Genomic DNA, 21,446 nt, shown 5'->3' with positions numbered 1-21,446 from the left:
TAAACATGGGGAAGCATGAGGATCAACTGGTACTCTCATACTTTGTTGGTGGGAGTGTAGAACAGTACAACCACTTTGGAAAATAAACCACTATAATATGCAAAAACATGAAGCTCAAGGCCATTATGCTGAACTGAAAGCTTTGCACAAAAAAGTACAAATTGTATAATTCCATTTATATGAAGTCCTATATCAGACAAAACTAACCTGTGTTAAAATAATCAGAATAGTTGCCTCTGGAAGGAGGTGGAGGTGGGACTGACAGAATGGGCATCAGGTAACTCTCAAGGATGATGAAGATATTATTGTATATCTTAAGAGAGGTGTAGGCATTTGTCAAATCTCACAAAATTTGACTTAAGATTTATGCATATGACTACTGGAAAATTTTTATTTCAAAAAATAAACACCAAATTCAATTTATGACTGCATGCTGAGCTGTTTAGGGAGTAAAAGTTACTGATGCCTGAAACTTCTTTTGAAATGTACCATATTTTGCCATGTATAATGTGCACCCACATTTTTGGCAGGAATTTTCAGGGAAAAAAATCTTTCATTTTAATTTTTAATTCAAAATTTTATTTGTTTACATTTAGGTACTTGTTTTTTGTATTATAAAGGAATTTTAGCATTTATTTTTTAACATATTATGGTACACGAAATTCTAATTAAAAAAAAATTACAGAACACAAGAACAGATACAAGGTACAAGAAATTTTATGTACCAGTAACACATTTATGATATTTATGCATCATAGAAGGCCAAGAACTTTTCGTGGCTGCATGTTCACCATAAGTTCAACAAAACCAATTACTGTATTTCAGGGTATTATTTTGCATACGGATATTGTTACTGATTTCTAGGGTTACACTTTTAACTCATAAGCATAAGTAAAAGAATTAAAAACATTTATAAAGACACGGAATTAGTACTACCCATGTATACTATGCATCCTTATTTTTCCCTCACAAATTTAGGCAAAAAACTGCGCATTATACACAGCAAAACATGGTATTTAAAAAGTTGACTGATGGAAATATAGGGAAGTGCATATTTGATAAAGCAATAGAGTGACTTCACTGTAAGTCTAAAAATTTTCATTAGTACTGGGGGCAGGGGAGAACGAGGAAGACCTTTATGTATTAATTTGAAGTGATCTCTAAGATGTAGTGTTATGTTTCATATAGTTGACAATTTATAGAGAACACAATAAATGCCCTTCTAAACTATGTGATCCAGGTGTCTTCCACTGGAATATCACTCAAATAACTTACATTGCGTTTCAAAAGCAACTAAAATAATTAAAATGAAATTTTAAAACCCTGAACTTTTTCTTCTTAAAAAAATGCTTTTTTTCAAATATTTCAACATTATGTATAAAATCTGTTTAAAATAGCAATTCTCAGCTAGAAATTACATTAAAATATTTTCCATTAACCTTTAGTGCTACTTAGCACTACGATGAAGATACCATAACTAGCTCAGATTTATTACTTTCATTAAATATTGATTTTCAGATTTTCTATAATACTTAGCATAAGTAAATTCATCCTACTGAGAGATCAATTTTTAAAAATGGTAAATAAAAATTTACATTAAAATTGATTTCCGTTTTTTATCCTTATGGTAAATTGAGTCATATTTTATGCATTACAGGTACCGTATTTGCCGGCGTATAAGACGACTGGGCGTATAAGACGACCCCCTAACATTTCCACTGAAAATACAGAGTTTGTTATATACTCGCCGTATAAGACTACCCCCTCTTCCGCACACCTTCCACACACCAAATAAAAGGTAAAACAATATCAGATTTGATTTGGCCCACTGAAGTGCAAACAAGCGTATTGTATTTCGTGTCACCACATAACCGTTTTGGCGATGTTGAGCCACCATGTCTGCTACATGTTTTTCGAGTTCTGGCCAGTGTGGGGTGCCTCTTCTTAATGCACACTTACCCCTTGGCATACTCTTTAATGCTTTCTCATTTGATTTCCAGTCCCGAACCATCTTTTCTGTTACTCCATATTGTCTTGCAGCAGCACAATTATTATTTTCCTTAGCAAAGTTTATAACTTTCAGTTTAAAATTTGCATCATACTTCTTTCTTTTGGCTGGTGCCATGATAGGGATGATAGGGGTTTGACTGGTCGACATTTTCTATGCTGTACTGTACAATGGTGCAGTATTGTGGTTGGCTGTTGGCTGTATACAAAGCCTGATTTGATTGGTCCCTGCTCCCTGTTTGCCCGCCCTGTCACTATAGCAGTCTGGTCCACCCTTGCATCAGCATCTCCCTGGGACCTCACTAGTGCGCAAGTGCGAGCTCTTCAACATTCTAACAGGCACCATGATAGCGCAAAATCGCGAATCTTCAATGCATATGTAAAGAAATATACGGTAACCCGAATTTACCACACTCGCAAAATCGCACACAGCCGAGCATACACCCAGCAGCGCTGCTGATGCCTGAACGGTATGTGGAATGAAGTGGGCGGGCATCGGGAGGCCACTATGGCACGGGGCAAGCACTATGGGCAGTCTATCTGAAGTGTACCTGGCGTATAAGACGACCCCCCACTTGGAGGCATATTTTTCAGGGCCAAAAAATCGTCTTATACGCCGGCAAATACGGTAATAACTTTAGTGACTAATGAAGAAGAAAAAACAATTAGAGATTCTAAAAGATTAAGAACAAAACATTTTTTCTACTTAAAAAAATAAGGTCAACATTTTCTTTGGTCATAAATGGAGATAATTTAATATAAAATTTAAAATCAAGACAGTTTTTAATAATCAAAGGCTGCAAAAATCATAAAAGTTAAACAAAAAACAGGGCACCTTCGCATATCCAATAATACTCCAAAAAAACTTAAGAATTTTAAATGTATGATTTTTAAACAACTTACCCTTTCTGCTTCAAAGGTAATTCAAGTTTAAATATGGTAGCATCATTAACAACTGCTTTATATGCCTGCAAATAATAATTTAAAATATGAACATTCTTTTTGATATTTAAAAATTATATATAAATTGTTACAATTCCAAAAATACATAAAAATATAAATTAATTTTTATTTTTAATAGTATGCTTGGTCTGATAGAATTTTTCAAGTCAATGGCTTCAGCATACTCTTTGTCGTATATGATTACCACTGTTCTTAAATGGGGTCTTAATGCTGCCTGACAACCATACCATTTTCTCTCGTCCACACATTATTTTACAAAACTTGTTTATACTATCTCTTTTCTCTTCAAACCTCCAATATTTCCTCCTCCATGTACACTCTCAGCTGATAATATACCTTCCTATCTCACTGAGAAAACTTTCATAATCAGAATTCCTGCCTATTTCTCTTGCATCATAACTTTTTTCCTCTCCATTCTTTCTGTAGCCTCAGCATAAAACATATTTTTTAAATCTTAAAAATTCTCTCTTATGTTTGTCCATCTGCAGCTACTGCCCCATTTCTCTTTCTATTTCTAAGCTAAACTCCTGGAGGAATTATCTTACTCTTTCCAATTTCTCTACTGCAGTTTTTTTATTGGAAACCATTCTAATAAGGCTTTCACACCACTACTCTGTCTAATCGTTTCTGTCAAAATGATTGCTGAAGATAATGATTAATCCCCATCTTATCTGACCTATCAGCAGCACTTTAAAACAGCACAGCATGCCCGCTTCCTGAAAGTGCTTTTCCCCCTTTTTAGTACACCATACTTTCCTGGTCATTGCACTCCTTCTCCTCTCCCCTCATGAAAGATTGTGCCTCATCATCCTGATAGCAAAATTTAGAATGCCCCAGGCCAGTCCCTGGATCTCTTCTCTTTTCTATCCTCACTCATTACCTTGGTGATCATAGTCAGTGTCAGTGCTGTAAAGGCCATCTATATGCTGAAGCTTCCACATTTATTTTTTCCAGGACCATTCCCTCCCTTAAACTCCAGACTTGACTTTGCTATACGGATGTTCAATAAACATTTCAATATTAACTTGTTTAGAACTGAGTTTCCAGTCTCTCTGCAACCAGTCTCTCGCCCCAAAACGTGCTTCTTCCAAAGTCTTCCCCATCTCAGAAAGCATATGCTTCTAAATTTATCAGAACAAAAATCTGAGTGTCATCCTTGACTGGTTCTCTATCACATTCCATATCTCATTCATTACCAAATCCTGTATAGTCTATTTTCACAATGTAATCAGAATTCAACTACTTATGACTACCTCTATCCACTATTGTTCTGGGCCACGCTTCCCTCATTACTTAGGTAGGTTAATTGATAGTCTTGGTTCTTCTCTTGCCCCCGCTTCAGTCTACTCTTCACAGCAGCCAGGTGATTCTGTTAAAATGTAAGTCAGGCCTGGTCATTCTGTTCAAAAGCTTTCAATGACTTTCCACCCTACTCAGAGTAAAAACCAAACTCTTTACTATAGTTCACAGAGTCTTACATGATCTGGCTTCCAGTTATCTCTTTGACTTCATTTCCTACAATTTTCCCCCTCACTCAATCCACTCTGGTCACAAGGACCTCTTTTTTCTCTGTTCCTGGAACATGACAGGCATATTCCTGTCTTTGGAGCCTTTGCATCCGCTGCATCTCTGGCTGGAACACTCTTCCATCAGATAGCCACATGACTTATTCTTAATCACCTTCAATCTTGATTCGAATGTCACCTCAATGAAGTCTTTGCAGACCATTCAATTTAATATTTCAAATCACCTCATTACCTCCATACTCTCTTAACCCCTTTCCTTCTCTCGCTCTTCTCTATCTAAAAATAGAAAACCGGAGTGAGGAAAAGAGCCTACTGGAAGAAGCTGATAGTCTTTTTAGAGTCACAGAAAACAAAAATCTAATATGGGAAGTAAAAAAAAGTAGTTGAAGAGGGAAAAAATCTAATGGTAATTTCTAGTAATGGGTTTATGACATTTAAAAAGATACAAATCTAAGGACATTATGTTTTATTATCATTATCTCCTACTAGTGAGGATGGCAGAAAAGGGAAGCAAGGATAAGTGTAACATAACTCTCACAAAAGCCCTAGAAAAGGACAGAAGACAGAGGAATCAACAACTCTGCTTAGGTCAGAATGTGGGGGGAGGTGGGGTATTAAGTATTAAGGAAGTTCCAGGAGATAGATACTTCGAGCTGGGTCATAAAGGAAGGATGAATAGGACTTCCATAATCAGTAATATGAAAACACAGAAACACATTCTGGGAAAAATGAGGAAGAGAGCAACTTTCTGGCTAAATTCTAGTTCACAAGCATACCCAATGCTTACATAAACATAAAGTAAATATAAAAAATATGGTTGCCCTCTATTGATGAAAATCACAGTTGCTAGTTTTTTGGTTTGTAAGTTAATAGCATAATGATGCAACTTTCCCATTAAAAGTAAATGATGACAGCAGTGTTAGTATACAGTAATGTATACCTTATCTCTTGCAGTGAGAAATCGTGGATCATCTTGAAAAGCTTCTTTGACGAGTTTACTAAATCTATTAAATAGTGTAAGCAACTGCTCAACATACTTCTCAGAGTCCTAAAAATAAAATGTTTTATATTTGAGTTTTTAAAAAGAAAAGAATAATATAAAACGGTGAGAAAAATATACATAATTTTACCAAAACACTACAGCTTTAAAATTTGGGAAATTTTCCAAAAACTTTTTTTCCTTAAAATTAAAAGGTATTCCAACATCACTGTTTTGCCATCATTACTATTTTAAATATCCAAACCTCCATTTAGAAAGGTAAACATGTTATACATGTATCATTGCCATTGAAGAAAACTTACTGTAGTAATTGTTTCAGCAGCTGCTACCATATCTGCCAGGCCAGCACTAATTATATGTTCCTCCAAGTCTTTCAACATTGGCTCTATCCCATTAGGAACTTTGTCCATCAATGAAAACATTAAGTGTAACTCTGAAAGGAGAGAACATAATCATGTAATCATTTCATCCATCAGAGTAAATATTCTCATTGGTTTGTATCATGAGTCTAGAATGCCTATGATAGTAAGAGTTTAGAGAAATACTAGTTGGAAATTGATAGTATTTTGTGGGTATTATTAGTTTAGGAGCTGGTACTATATAACTTCCTGATCCACCTTTTCAGTCTGATGAAAAGTATTTTTAAAAGAAACTCTAATTATAAGTGACCATACATTCCAAAACCCAACTCTTTTTAAAAGGTGAGTCATTTGACCTTGAATGCAATGAAATTATTTTTTTATTCTATGAAGTACAAAAGTTTACGCAGAGCAGTAGTACATTTCATGAAGTAGATGCAATATTTGTATTACAATATAAGGCCACACCATTAAGGGGCAAAAAAATCATGTCATCAGACTGTTGAGAGAAATGATTATTTTTTTAAAAAGTATATTAGAGATAATATAAAACTATTCAAAAGGAATTTTTCAGTTTTCAAATGCACTTTGTCATGTTATACTATTTAATTGACCACAAAAATCTTAACTCACAGAACTGGTTACTACTAAATAAATCCTTTTGAAGGGAGTCCAACATGGATAATATATAACTCTACTTAGCCTGGCATATAGAAATTCAAATATTTCATTTATGCCAATGAGCAGCTTGCTTTTTACTACAAAATTACTTCTAAAAAGTGCATGAACTTAAGTGAACTGAAATATATACTTTAAATTCAACTAGAGATAAATAGGACCTTGCAATTAAACACAATGACATCTGGATAGTAATGCATCAAAATGTTATAAGTGGTTATCTTTGGGTAGTAGGGATATGAGTCACTTATACTGGATTCTTTTTCGTTGCAATGTTCTTGCTACCCACCCAAATATATCTTTATTAAGAAAACATTTAAGTAATAGATAAATCACTTCCGAAATCTTAAATTGTAAAATATTTTGGTGGAGAGGGATGAAGATTAACATGGAGTGTTTTATTACTTTCTAAAACTATTCGCTTCAAGGTTTCACACAAAAGTCAGGTACCTAGTTCTATCCTACATCATACGTTTACCATTTAAATTAGTCTTTAAAAGCAGAGTCCTACTTTGAAGAACAGACAAAATCCACACACACACACATGCACATATTGATACCTTAGGGGGATGAATTACTTAAAAGTTTATAATCCTGTTTACAGTGTTCTAACTGTGCTGAATATTTTATCATTTTCTTTAAGCACAGTTTACTGTAACAAATACATCTATGTATAAAAGAATGATCTAACAGCAATTTATTAAAAGTGATCTGCTTCAAAGATACCCTCTAAAAAGATTATGAGAACTTTAAGTGATGTTTTACCTACTTTCAGTTTCATTTCGCTTGATCATGCCTTGGCACTCTGCTAAGATAGTCTCTTTAAAGGAGGTCACCAGGGCATTTACACAGCATTCCATGAGCTGAAATATATGAAAAACTGGTCAAATCTATTACAAGCACAAATAAGCACAAATTTATCCCACTCCATTTTGCTTTATAGATACATAAAACTATATTTTTCAACAATAGCAAAAAGTTAAGTATACTAAAAGTAGATTTTACTTACCTTTACCCTACAGGAATATTAAAGTGGAAACTCTACACTAGTTTACCAAAGTGTATTTCCTCCTAAGGAAAAGCCTGCAGAACTTAGGTTCTCTTTAGAAATTTTAACAAAAGTCCCCAAAGGCAGGGAGGGGGAAAATGACACATACACAAAACAAAATAAAAAAATAAAACTTTGACAAACTCTTCTGGAGAGAACCTGTATTGTAATTAGATTCTAAAATTCTAAAAGTATTCATACATTCATTTAATAAACCATCATTGGAAGCCTATTATGTATGGGCACCAAAGACGTGGTTAGGGGAACTAAGAAGAATAAGACATAACCCCAGCTTTGGAAGAAATCACTGTCTAATTAAGTGTGAGAAGAGGGGCAAACATGAACTAATACAACTCAGTTAAGTGGCAACACACATGCATACACACACACACACACACACACACACACACACACACACACTCACACACAGAAATAATCAAAGGAACTATGTACTTCTTTTGGGAGTAATTAAAAACCTCTCACCCACAAGATGAAACTTAAATTGGATCTTGAAAAATAAGTACAAGTCCTAAAAATAAACTGAGTATTCCAGTAATAATACGATACTGAGTGTGGTAGGGAAGATGCAGACAGTGGAAGAGAAAGCTAGAAAGGTAGGCTGGAGCCAGATTATGAATGAAAAACTATGGTTTGGGATTTTATTCTACAGGTAGGAAAGGAAGAATCAAAGATCTTAAACAGAGAATACAGGTAATGAGCTTCTACTTCCTCTGCATTATTTTTTAAAAATCAGGCTAATGGCAGCAAAGTAGGTGGTAGTGGTACTGGGTGGTAGTAGGGCAACTGGCAAACGAGACTGTTGAAATATTCCAGGTAAAATGGCCAAGGTCTAGTGTTCTACCGGCCCTTGGGAAAATCCACTCTATCCCACCACTGCTCCCTTGTGTCAATTATTATTTACTTTTCTTGCAGGTATCAAATAAAATGAATGGATTGTGAGGACTAAAGCAAGGTACACTAAAGCTGATACAGCTCTTCTGAAAAACAGATCATCTGTATTAAGAAAGAGAATTATGTGTGGCTTAAAATTGTGTTAAAAATTCCTCTTGGAATTAACATAATGTTGGTCATTACTGAAGTTGAATGTAAGTAATGGAGATTCATATACTGTTTTTTCTACTTTTAAAATTATTTTAAAATTCCCATAATAAACAGATTTTTTCATGTACCTCTTTAGAATTACTAATGACTTTAAAATCCACGTATGTCAGTTTCTGTCCTAAGAGAAACGATATACATACAAAGCATATGAAGTGGTTGAGAAATTTCTGCCCTGCCAAGGTGGGAAGCTCTGCCCCAACTGCTGAGTAATCTCATTCTATACCATTCTGTATGTGCAAAGTGCACAACTAAACGCTCCCACCTTCAGCAGCAAAACCAGATGATCACAGGTAACCCTAAGGATATCTAACTAATGAAGAAGAAAGAGGAAGTTCAACTGAATAAGCTCAAAGCCCCAGTCACTTCATTTCCATCTTACATTTCATTGAAAATTAAACTTGAACATAATCCAGCTCAACAGTAGTCCAAATTTTGCAGATTCTAAAAATCTAGACCAGTGTTTTTCAAATAGTTGTGAAAACAATTTTAATGGCTGTGACCAGTTTTTTTTTTTTTTTAAATTGGGGAGTTAGGGGAAGGGAACAGTGTTGGGGAATTGGGGAGGGGGACCAGCCAAGTTGTTGTTCTTCAATCTTAGTTGTGGAGGGCGCCAGTCGCCACCTGGCTGCCCATCAGCAGCTCGTGGTCTCTAAGCTCAAGGTGCTGTATTACAATCTTAGTTGCGGGTGGGCATAGCTACCACCCCATGCTGGAGTCAAACCGGCAGCCTTGTTAAGAGTGTGCACTCTATCCATTGAGCAATCCAGGTGGCAGCTCAGCTCAAGGTGGCGAGTTCAGCCTTAGTTGCAGGCGGGCGTAGCCCACCATCGAACAGGAGCACATTGTTAGGAGCACGTGCTCTCACCTGCGAGCCATCCTGCCACCTGTTGGCAGCTCAATAGCAGCTCAGCTCAGGCGCAGCGTCACTGGCCCATGTGGGAATGAAACCGGTGGCCCTGTTGCTCACAGCTTGCCCTCTGAAGCTAACTCTTAACCAACAGAGCCACTCGGCGGCCCTATGACCAGCTTTTTAAAATACCATAGAACAAAAAAATCAGTGCATCACAAATAATAACACTTAATATTACTTCATAAAACTTTTGTTTCAAATCTGTGAAAACAAACAAAGTGTGTACTAAGCCAAAATGTAAAATTTATTTCTTATTGTGGGCTACAATGAGGATAAAAGGAGAGGCTAAATTGACAAGATAATAGAAGTAAACAGTGCTTATGAAAGGAGTTAGGGAAATAAAGGGTTGTTGAAGCAGTTTCTAGCTGGAGAGCTTAAATAAATCATTATAGTAACCGTTATCTTTTAATAAGCACTTATTCTGTACCAAGCATTGTGCTAAATCCTTTACATACATTATCTCATTTAACCTACATGAAAACCTTATGAGGCAGATATTTAACATATGAGGAAACAAGCTTAGAGAAGCTAAGTAACTTGCAAATGTTGTACAGTTACTTCATAAGGTCTTGAGCTGTACTACGAGGCCAGGTATACGAGTCCACAGCCTAAAACTTTCATTACTACATTAGCAGAGCAAGCTTATACTTAGTAATGGCTGCATGCTCAGACTGAGTTAAGTGCTGTAAGGAATACAGAAGTACAAAACATGGTTTATACCATCAATGATTTTATAATCCAGTTGGGAACATATAATTATATATCTAAAAATGTGTATATTTCATATATGACAGAGGTATATGAAAAGAAGTTCAAACTGACCAATAAAGCAAACAAGTGGAAATAAATCTACATTAATAAACTTCGTAAGGACAGAGGCTGTTCTGTCCATAGCTATGTAGTCATGGTCTCACACACAGTAGGTGCTTCATAAATAACACAACAAAGCAGTCTATCATATGCTATTAAATCAAGTGACAGAAACAATACATAGGTACAGTGGGAAATCAATTCAGAGGAAACTGATGAAAGCTAGAGATTGTGGGACAACTCCGCTGCACAGTGGGCTATAAGGATTCTGAAGATTTTAATAGGCAGAATAAAAGAAAAGTAGTAAGTAAAACAGTAAGAAGAAAGGTAAAACATTACTCAGAAATGAATCTGAGAAAAAAATGAATAGAAAGAGGTACATGAATGAAGAAATATTACTTATTGGAGTAGAATGACTCTTACAGGGCATTAAGTTAGAAAAATAGGTTAGAGCCAAATTATGAAGGGTCTTGAAAATCAGAGCTAGGAAATACTGACACTATGGTTTTTTAATAAAGAGGTAAAATAATGAAAGTGATGTTTATAAAAGATTAACCTGAACACACAAAAGAAGAAATACAAATAGTCCATAATAAGAATAAAGATGCCCAGCCTCATTAATCATTTATACATAAACAAAAAAAATCTATTATACTAGAAGATTGTCCAAGTTAACACAATGACAAAACCCAGATCAACAAAGATAAACAGGCACATTGCTAAAGTGAGTAAAAATTACTACATTTCTGAAAATCAGTTTGGTGTTATGTAGCAATTTGTAAAAGGTGCATACCCTTTGCTCCAGCAATCTTACTTCCAGGAAATTTCTTTCTAAGAGAATTCCACAGGTGAGGAAGATGTATGCATAAAAATGTTAAAAAGATATAGGCATATAAGTATGTTCCAGGAAGTATTATTTATAAGAAATAAACTATAATAATAATGAATAATTAAAATGCCCATCATTACAGACTTGGTTAGGTATATAATATATATATATATATATATATATGTGTGTGTGTGTATATTATATTATATATATATATATATATATATATATATATATATATATATATATATGGTGAAATAGGTACAGGCATTAAAAATGTTATAATATAGAAGGGCTTAGGGTAATAATGCCTGATGTCATAAATTACTTTTAAAATGCTAGAGGAAAGAAAGAGAAAGAAAGAAATGAAGGGAGGGAGGGAGAAAGAAAAGAAAAAAGGATCAATTAAGCAAATATGACAAAATGATGGTCATTGTTAAATTTGGGGACTGGGTATGGCGGGTTGGGTTCATTATACTATTTTCCCTACTTTTGTTTTTTCACAAAAATGAATAATTAGGATATAGATCCCTGTGTTTTGACAAATCCTTTAGACAATGATTTTACATAAGCAAAAGGAAGGAAGGGAGATTGCTTGATATAGTTTTCTCTTTATTTCTAAAGAGTGTTGTCTTAACAAGAGGGACAATTCTTTGAGGGCAGAGACCATGTTATTCCTGTTTTGTATTTCTTCCCCATCATTTACCAAAATACTACATACAGTCAACCCTAAGTATATTCTTGTTATTTGAAAAATACATCTTGAATGGAAAGGATAGTGATAAACCATCTCTCTCACCTTGTATTCCCTTTCTGTCTCCTTTTGCTAGCTTCCGTGAAGAAAAAAACTTTTTGCCATATGCCATCAACTGCTGTATTTTGCCTGAGATGAGCACAACGTCTAAATCCATAGCAATCTCTCCCCAGAGGTCTGCAAGGTGAAACACTTTAACTATCAATGTGCTTGATGTTTTACCTTCCTCTATAGCAAAACTCTTCAAAGATGATGCCTGCCATAAAACACAGCAGGCACTCAGTATTTGTTGAATGAATGAATGTATAGGTCTATGAAGATGAAAGGTTGGATAGGTAGGCTAAGTGATGTAGTAGTCTTCTTTTAGTTGTATTCAATTTGAACAGTTAATTCTACTTCACTGAAATTTAGTAAAATGCAACAAGAACAGTTCTGGTTTTCATTAGTTATGTAATTTGGTGTAAGTAATAATTTGCTTTGCCTCAGCTATAAAATAGAAGCTGAACTAAAAATCATCCTAGGTTTCTCCATTTTAAGATTTTACTTTATCATTATCAGCTAGGTCTTTAACTATGCATGGATATCTGTAATATATCCAAGAATTAATTTATCCCATGTGTGGGTAGGTTATTCTAAAAATTAATTTCTCTTGGCCTTTCTAGCTTGGTTTACTTTTTTTTTTTTTTTAACCATTGTAACTAGTGGTTACTTGCTTCATTTCTAAATTAGTTACACAAGTAACTCTTTACACAAAACAATGAAGAGTCAGATCAATTCACCTTGACTTTTTGGATACCACCTGTAACACTAAAATACTAAAGATTAACAAGTACTTACTTTAAAGTTAATAATTTATGACTTGTGACCTAGTTCTAATTCTGTTTTATCAATGTTTTGTAGAGACAGTAAATTAGTTTCTACCTGTCTTAGAATTAGTAAGCAACTTTCTCTATACCAGAGCACTAACAGTAAAACGACTATGCCAGGCACAGTACTTAAACTTAAATGTTTTCTATATAGTATTTCATTAAACTCTGAAAATATAAGTGGGTATTATTCCATTTTATAGTTGAGAAAAGAAGGATTACAAAGGTTGAATAACTTGCCAAAGGGCCAATAGCTGGTAAAATGACAACAATGGAATTCAAATCCCCATCTAGTTCCAATAGCATGCCCCTAAGCACTAAAATACACTGCCTCCCTGTCAGTGCCCTAATTACTGTAAAGAGATGAAGGCTTGCCATCACCAATTCACTCTCTATTCGATTACTCTGTTGTATAAACAACCCATTTTATTCTAGTGTCACTCTGAAGAGAGGGACCAGGTCTATCTCCTTATCCCAATTTCCATAAGGCCTGACATATTTAAGGTGCATAATAAATACTACTTGAATGCCCTCAGGGAATACCAAGGTATGCTGGACTACTATCTAAAATACTAATAGCCATAGAAAAATGTATTTTGGTTTAAATTACTTTTCCTCACTCTTTTCTTACTATTATGTATCACTTTTTGCTGTCCAAAGTGCCTCTTCGGCAGCATATTTCTGAAGCCTCTTACCCAGTTTTACTAATATAGTGCTGCTCTCTGCTACAGGCCCATCAATGACAATCAAGCCTATTAGAATTGTGTGTATAATTGGATCTGAGTGGGGCTTAGTTGCTCTCCTATAAGTAAAGGTAGAAAAGCAGGCCTGATAATACTCTTGATAAAAGAAGAATAAGTGAATACTCTCTTAATATAATAAAATGCAATCATCATGCCAAAAAGCAGCACCATGCTTAATGGTGAAAATTTAGAAGCATTCCTGTCAAAGACTGGAAGAAGACAAGGATCCCCAATATTATTAACATTTTTCTAAAATTAACCGTTTAACTTTAGATGGATTTATTCCACTGAAGGAAATAGATGTTAATATTAGAAAGGAAGAAGCATCATCATTTGCAAATGATATAGTCAGAGGCTTGGAATACCCTAAAGCAAAGCAGGGGTCCACAAACCGGGGTTCACAAGCCACATGTGGCTCTTTGGGTATGTTCCGTCTCAACGGTTTGCCAACCCCTGGAAGAGCCAATCCTGTTCCTCACAGCAATTTAAAAATTATTCGAGAGCCATCAATATATTTTTACATAATCACCATTATGTGAATAATACCCTGTAAAAATTTTTATAAATGAAACTATGATAGTTTAATTTTCATTTTCAATTTTAATTCAGAGCCACCGTTCACAAGCCACAGTTTGCTGACCCCTAGTGGCTCTTCTGTCTCAAAAGTTTGCCGACCCCTACCCTAAAGGATGAAGTAAAGCTCTTATAAACAATTAAAAACTTCAGCAAGCTGCTAAGCACTATAGGAACATTACTTGAAATGTACCTCTGGACTTCATAAGGCATAGCCTCACAACTGGGTATTACCTGGGTGAGATGTGCTCTATTAAAGGTCCAGAAACTCCTTCTCCTACATATGCTAAAACTAATCAGGTTTAGAAGATTAAGGCTGACTCATACTAACTAAATTCAAAGAAGACAACTGATAAACCATAATAATTTGCTAATTTTCAGAGGAAAACTTAAGTGTCAAAAATGTACATACTTTAATCTTAAATTCAGGTGTGCATTATTGTGAAGCCCCATATGAACTGGTATGTAATTTTTCTCCATTAATAAGAATAGCCTAATAGGTATGTACAGACTAAAGCATTAAGATACAGTTGTGATACACAGATGATGTATTACAGAATTGTACACTTGAAACCTATATAATTTTACTCACCATTGTCACCCCAATAAATTTAATTAAAAAAAAAAGATACAGCATAGCACGTTCTGATGGCTGATAATTCCTCTATGAGAGAATTTAGGACGTAAATCTGTTTTGAATAGTTTTTAGTGTAGAAAGTGATTTGTTTCTTACTAGCTACTCAAATAATAGTGTTTACATTTTATTCATACTAAATTAGAACCCAGGAGTTGATGATTTTTTGTGTACTGTTCCTTCCATTACAACATACTTCATTTTAACACGATTCTCTTTGGAAACAAAAACTGTATATTAACACATATGTAATAAATATGATGTATGTAATAGCCTTGGCTCAGTAAGGTATGTAATATACAAATGCATCTGCATTAAGCCTTAAATTCCCAGTGTTATAATTAATTCTACAGTTTTGGTGCTTGATGTCTCCTCTGCTGTATAAACTTTACAGTAGTCGCTGACTAATATTAATCTACGTTGTTAAAAGTTAGGAAAGTGACAAACTCAAGAAAAAGATGGTAATAGTGCTTATGGGGTGTATGATAGAAGGTTTCTGAATTGCTGTTAATTTTTTTTCCGATGATTTCACAGGTATGTTCACTTTGTGATAATTCTCATAATTATATAATTGAGATTTTTGTGTACTTTTTAGTATGTATGTCATACTTCTATCAAAATGAGCAGAAAATAAAAACAAAATAAAAACACACCACACAAACAGACCTACATTCTGACAAAGTACAAATTCTTTGGAATCATGCTATATTGCACATAGGGTCTTTGTTGAAAAATAACAAAACAACAACTTATCTTTAAACTCTCTAGAATCACTCAGCTGGTGAGATACACTATCTGGTAACTGTGGAAGAGCAAATTCACTCTTCTATTTCAAGTTTATTCCGTGCACGCACGTGTGTCTGTGTGTGTTTTAAAGCAGAAAGGGGGACAACTGTTCTGTACAAGTTGTCATGTGTATTTGTTTATCTCTACCTGTCTCATTCTTTTTCTTGCTCTCTTATTCTCTTAGTTGGAACTCTATATTTGAATTTCTGTAAGTTTAATATGGATATGCTACAAGTAAAGTGTATAAATAGAGTAGAATAGAACAATTCTCTTACAAAACTGTAGCATCCCCACCTAGATATGGGCCCATCCATCTACTCAAACCCCTCTAATACACTCATCTTTCTCCCTCACTACTAAGATTTATTATACTTGATCTTTCTGTAGAGCACAATTCTCCCAAGCCAAAACTTCAGAAACATTATTGACTCAATTCTCTGCAATATCTAGCCCCATCCATGTGACACAACGTTCTACTTCTGGGGGCTTTCTCTCTGCCCTGTCCTTTCCATTCCCATTGCTATAATCCTACTTGGTACTCCTAATACATTGCTTGAATCTCTGCAAAAACCTCCTACTTCCTATTTCCAGCTCTTCCTTACTCCAATTAAACTCACATACTGTCACTAGATTATAGTCTTTCTGAGGGATAACGGAGCATGGCACACTTGTTTGACATTCAATTGTCTGCTCTGCCTTTTGAATGAAGCCCAAGCCTGGCTTTAAATTTCTATAGAGAACTTCTATAAACAACCACTAAATTTAGCCCCCTTTTCTGGCCAATATCAAAGTTATATTAACCTTTGAAAGAAGAAATGTACTGCACATTATGAAAAGCAACAAAGCAAACAAGGCAAAACACAAACAAGGAAAAAAAGACCCATCCCAACCTGACTCCTGAACAAAGAATAAACATCATGAGTACCATTCAAGAGGGAAGACGCAAAAGAAAAGGGTAAAAAAAAAATAAAAATTTTTGTTTAGTTGTAGACAAACTGGAATGTTACTTCTTTAAATGTAAATCTAAATCTAGTTCTTAGGCTCCAAAGGCTGAAAGGAACTGGAGGAAAAATTATTGCTATATTTTCCTTACTAAAGAACACTAGGGTCATTCTCCATGTAAAAGAAAACACCCAGGACAGACATTGTAGCATGGCTACTACCTCTAATCAGTTTGATTGTATTTTTTAACAAGAAACTTAACAATATAAAATAAATAAAACAATGTAAAAGACTGACATTCTCTTATCAAATAGTATTTTATCTCACGACAAGATGAACTTTGAAAATATCCTCCCGTAAGAAGAAATATCCTTTCGGAGTAATGGTCGGTATCCACTAATTCAGTGTTCACAGCCCCTTTATAGAACATTATCACTGTGACTAGTGAGAATCAACTATCTTTAGGGAGCATATTTTACTTGCCATAGGAAAGTCACTGAAATTGTTAACTTTAGATATGCATAACACATAATAAAAGGAGACTGATCAAAAATTAAGTACAATAAATACAATGAAGTCTAGATTAGGGATGGTAAACAGATTTTATTTTGCACATCAACTCTGTAAAACAATGAATTCTGAATAAGATGCCTATTAAAGCTGTGCTTTGATTCATTGGGAAAGAGGACTATAATCAATTAGTAATGTTGGTCAGACATGAGAAAGGATAAATCAAGTTACTTGCATTATGTATTTGCCATCCCTGGGCTACTGTACTTCAAATGAGCCCATTGAATATACAATTACAAAATTACTTACTGCTTCGACAGAGTTACATTCTCGTCTTGTTTCTAAATAACGTAGTGCTCGTTTTTCTTCTTCTTTTAACTTAGCATCTGCCTGTCCAGAAGCAAAATAGCAATCATTTTAAGAATATCAACAGAATAGCTCAAATTATCACATATACTAAGTTCTGACTTACATATTTCATATAATTCTGTACACCATTTTGTTGTAAATACGAGGGTGCCTGTGTTCTATAAAATCTCTCTGTTGAATCCAAGTATGCCTTCTCAAAATTGTCCCTATAAATTTGAAGCTTATCCTCAGGATTAGAACAAAGGTTAACTGAAAAACAGAAAATAAAATTTTAACTCTAATTATGATTCAAATCAGTATTTTGAGTACGATAAATTAGATAACAAATACTGAAGAGTCATTTATGTGCAAGGGGGTTTGTGACACGCTCAAGAGAACATAAAAACATCTAAGACAAAATCTTCTCTATAAAAAATCTGAAAAGATAACACAAAGCATTCAAGTAACAAAGAGTATAGATAACATGGACTATTTTATTTTTGAATAAGAAAGACATTGAAAAGGCACTCACTTTTAACTAGATCAAGAAACCATTCACCTAAGAGATAGGATTTGAAATGAGCCTTAAGGAATAAACCAGGGTTTACTTACAATTAGTAAAGTAAGTAAGTATTCAGAAGCAGAAAAGCATAAGACCAAGTCAAAGTATAATGATTAGGTTGTCAGAGTGGATTATAAAGTTAATAGAAGAAAAGGTAGGACTGGTAAGTTAGGAATGGTTGTAGAGCCTCAAATCTCTGGCTAAGTAACCAGAATTTAGCATGGTATACCACTAAATGGGTAAGAAAAATGGCAATAAAATAGTAGCTAAAAATTCATCTTGTGAACAGTATATGGGTAAAATGATAGCAATATGATTGCTGTTAAGAATGTTGCAAAATTCCAGAAGTAGAGTTTAAGGAAGTCTAACCTGGTGGCAGCTGAAATAAAAATAAATTTCAGGGGCATGAATAATGAAAATCTAGGCTTGATACCTAAAGAAATATGAAGGCACTGGAGAAAGCAAGTCAAAGATAACTAAAGGTTCATTAGTATAAAAAATTCTTATCGACATCAATTTTGTGCCAGGCAGTCCATATTCGGTAAAGACACAGTGTCAACAACACAGTTAATTACACTAAAGTATTATGACAAGGAGGCACAGGTACTACAAAGCTCTATGAGAGGACCTAACCTCATCCGAGAATTAGGGAAGGCCAACGTGAGGAAATAAGAGGATGAGGATGACTTACAAGACAAAAAGGGAGGAAGAATATTCTAGTCAGAGAGAACAACATGTCTGATTGAAAGAACAAATGAGAATGTCATTGTCAGAAACGAAAAAGTTCGAGAGAGAAATGTACACACGAATTAACTTACATCCTAAAAATATAAGTACAAAACCAGTTACCTTTCATAAGCTATAGTTTCAAATTTACATTTCTCTAATTTAAATTGCTAAAAAGTTTCACCAGCCAAAAAATGAGATGGAGAAAATAAATATTAACCAAATGAATATGAATTTTTGTAGGTTTCTTTAAAGCAGAATTAATACCTTTTATGTACTCTTAAAAGCATCTGGCACTAAAAGTTGATGTGACTATATGCTAATAAACATAACTTTGAGTACTACTTTATTGTCTTATAATTTGCGTGAAAAGAAAATTATGACCATACAAGTTCACAACATACCATAGGATTCTCTTACTCCAATGACCAGCTGAGAATCAAAAGCTTCTCCTAATCTTTCGGCATGTACCAGCTTCATTGCACTATCTTGGAGTCTATTTTTTATATTTGAAAAGATCGATTCATTCCATGTATCAAGCATGAGCTAGGGAAAAACAACAAAATATGCAATCATTTCAATTATTAATATACCAAGTACCACATATACAACAAAAAATTTTTAAGTACAAACACTAAAACATGAGATCAATTTTTTAGGCCTACAATCACTTGAATACTTCAGGGAAGCAGTCTATTCAAATATGGTAAACAACGCTAAAGAACATGTGTTTTAGAATCAAACATAACTGGATTTGAATTCCAGCTCTGTTATTTATTTACCTGCTTTCTCATCTGTAAAATCGTGAAAATAATAGTACGAATTTCAAGTGGTTGTTGTGAAAATTAAATATGGTAATACATGGCCTATAGTTCCAAGGTTAAATTTCAGAAATACTGGTATGTGTTTGGAATGGTCATGTGCACACACGTTTGTGCAAAGACATAACAAATATGAAAAGAACCAACTGAAAATCTATTCAAAGCAAGTAGTGAGTTGTTTAAAGTTCAAATGCCATTTTTTCCTTTTCAAATCTCTGGTTCCATTTGATTCTCACAAGTAGGAAAATATATGGTAAATGAGCACAGAGAGGTTAGGTCATTACTGATGAAGAGCTGAAAGGGAAACCTCGGACTCCAATTTCAGACCTGAGCTTTTCCCATGAAATCACGAGTTGTTACTGAGCACAGAGCTTTAAACAAAGACCTACAGCTTAAAAAATGAAAGAACTGAAGCTAAAAAATGGAAGAAAGAAAAATAATATTATTCAGTAAAACCCACAAGGAGCTGAAAAGGAATATATAGATGAAACAGAAAAACCCATTTAAAATCTAAATTACTTTCAAAAGTCTTCAAATCACCCTATTTCTGAAGAATATTAGGAAAAAAATGGGAAAACTGACTTACCTTTCGAACAATACTGTCTTCTACATTTGATTTTTTATTGCTGCCCTGTTTACCCATTAAAGTAATCTCTAACTGACAAAAAGGCTTCGGTAAAATATCACATTGTGTAAAGAATTTTCGCCATTCAACAATATACGCTTTCAGCAAAGCTGTATCATCCTGATGGCTCAGTACTCGCTGAAAAAAAGAATTGTACCAGTTTGAAATAAATACAGGTGCTTTAAAAGAATACTAGAACATATTCATGCTATAAATTTAAAATATTTTATTTATCGTACAAACTATATTATACCCAAAAGAAATTAAAATATGTCCACATACTTATTGAGATCATTTCAAAAGAGATACACATATCAAATCGTTGTTGTACACCTGAAACTAATAAAATGTTATGTCAATTATATCTCAATTAATAGAAACCCTATATCTGTTAGCTATCACCTTCTTATCTTCCCCTCCAACTCCCCCTTCCCCCACCCCCAGCCCTAAGCAACCACTAATTTACTTTCTGGGGCTATAAATTTGCCTATTGTAGCATGCATCAGTATTTTATTCCTTTTTATGGCTGAATACTATTCCATTTTATGGGTATATCGTATTTTGTTTATCTGTTTGTCCACTGACAGATATTTGAGTTGATTTCAACTTTTAGCTATCATGAATAATGCTGCTATAAATATCTGTATACAAAAAATGCACACAAAAACTTGTGCACACTCACCAAGAATAAAAGGGAGAGGACTCAAACTAAATAAAATCAGAAGTGAAAGAGGAGACATTGTAATTGATACCGCAGATATACAAAAGATCATAGGAGACTACTATGAACATTATATGCCAAAAAATTTGATAACCTAGAATAGATAAATAAATTTCTAGAAACATACACTCTACCAAGACTGAATAATAAAGAAACAGAAAATCTAAACAGACCAATTACTAGTAAGAATAGTGAATCAGTAATCAAAAACTTCAATAAACAAAAGTCCAGGACCAGACAGCTTCACTGGTGAATTTTATCAAGCATTTAAAGAATAATTAATACCAATCCTTCTTAAATTCTTCCAAAAAATAGAAGAGGAGGAAACACTTCCATATTAATTTTATGAGGCCAGCATTACCCTGATTCCAAAATCAGATAATTGTGCCACGAGAAAAAAATAATTACAGGCCAATATCCCTGATATATATGTACACGCAAAAATCCTGAACAAAATATTAGCAAACCAAATTCTATAGCACATTAAAAGAATTATACCATGGTCAAGTGGTACTTAATTCAATATAGTAAGAATGGTGCAACACTGGCAAATCAATGTGATACACACCACATTAACAAAATG

At 34.2% G+C, this 21,446-nt stretch overlaps 1 protein-coding gene across 3 annotated transcripts in view; it reads right to left on the bottom strand.

Annotated features, from left to right (window-relative positions):
- CUL5 (cullin 5) overlaps positions 1 to 21,446 on the bottom strand; it is an 88,419-nt gene that overhangs the window by 21,693 nt on the left and 45,280 nt on the right. For 2 of the 3 annotated variants that reach the window (XM_019624136.1, XM_019624138.1), the window contains exons 4-11: positions 20,104 to 20,280; positions 19,101 to 19,242; positions 17,533 to 17,678; positions 17,370 to 17,450; positions 7,303 to 7,396; positions 5,799 to 5,929; positions 5,437 to 5,544; positions 2,911 to 2,975 (exon numbers count right to left, since the gene is read on the bottom strand). In XM_019624136.1, coding sequence (XP_019479681.1) covers positions 2,911 to 2,975; positions 5,437 to 5,544; positions 5,799 to 5,929; positions 7,303 to 7,396; positions 17,370 to 17,450; positions 17,533 to 17,678; positions 19,101 to 19,242; positions 20,104 to 20,280 — 944 coding nt within the window. The remainder of the gene's footprint in view (positions 1 to 2,910; positions 2,976 to 5,436; positions 5,545 to 5,798; positions 5,930 to 7,302; positions 7,397 to 17,369; positions 17,451 to 17,532; positions 17,679 to 19,100; positions 19,243 to 20,103; positions 20,281 to 21,446) is intronic. The other variant, XM_019624139.1, reaches the window with a different exon arrangement.

The sequence above is a fragment of the Hipposideros armiger genome, unplaced genomic scaffold (genome assembly GCF_001890085.2).
Source record: "Hipposideros armiger isolate ML-2016 unplaced genomic scaffold, ASM189008v1 scaffold_580, whole genome shotgun sequence".
Taxonomy (NCBI): Eukaryota; Metazoa; Chordata; class Mammalia; order Chiroptera; family Hipposideridae; genus Hipposideros; species Hipposideros armiger.
The sequence above is the reverse complement of the archived record's forward strand: the minus strand, read 5'-3'. Positions and strand labels throughout refer to the sequence as shown.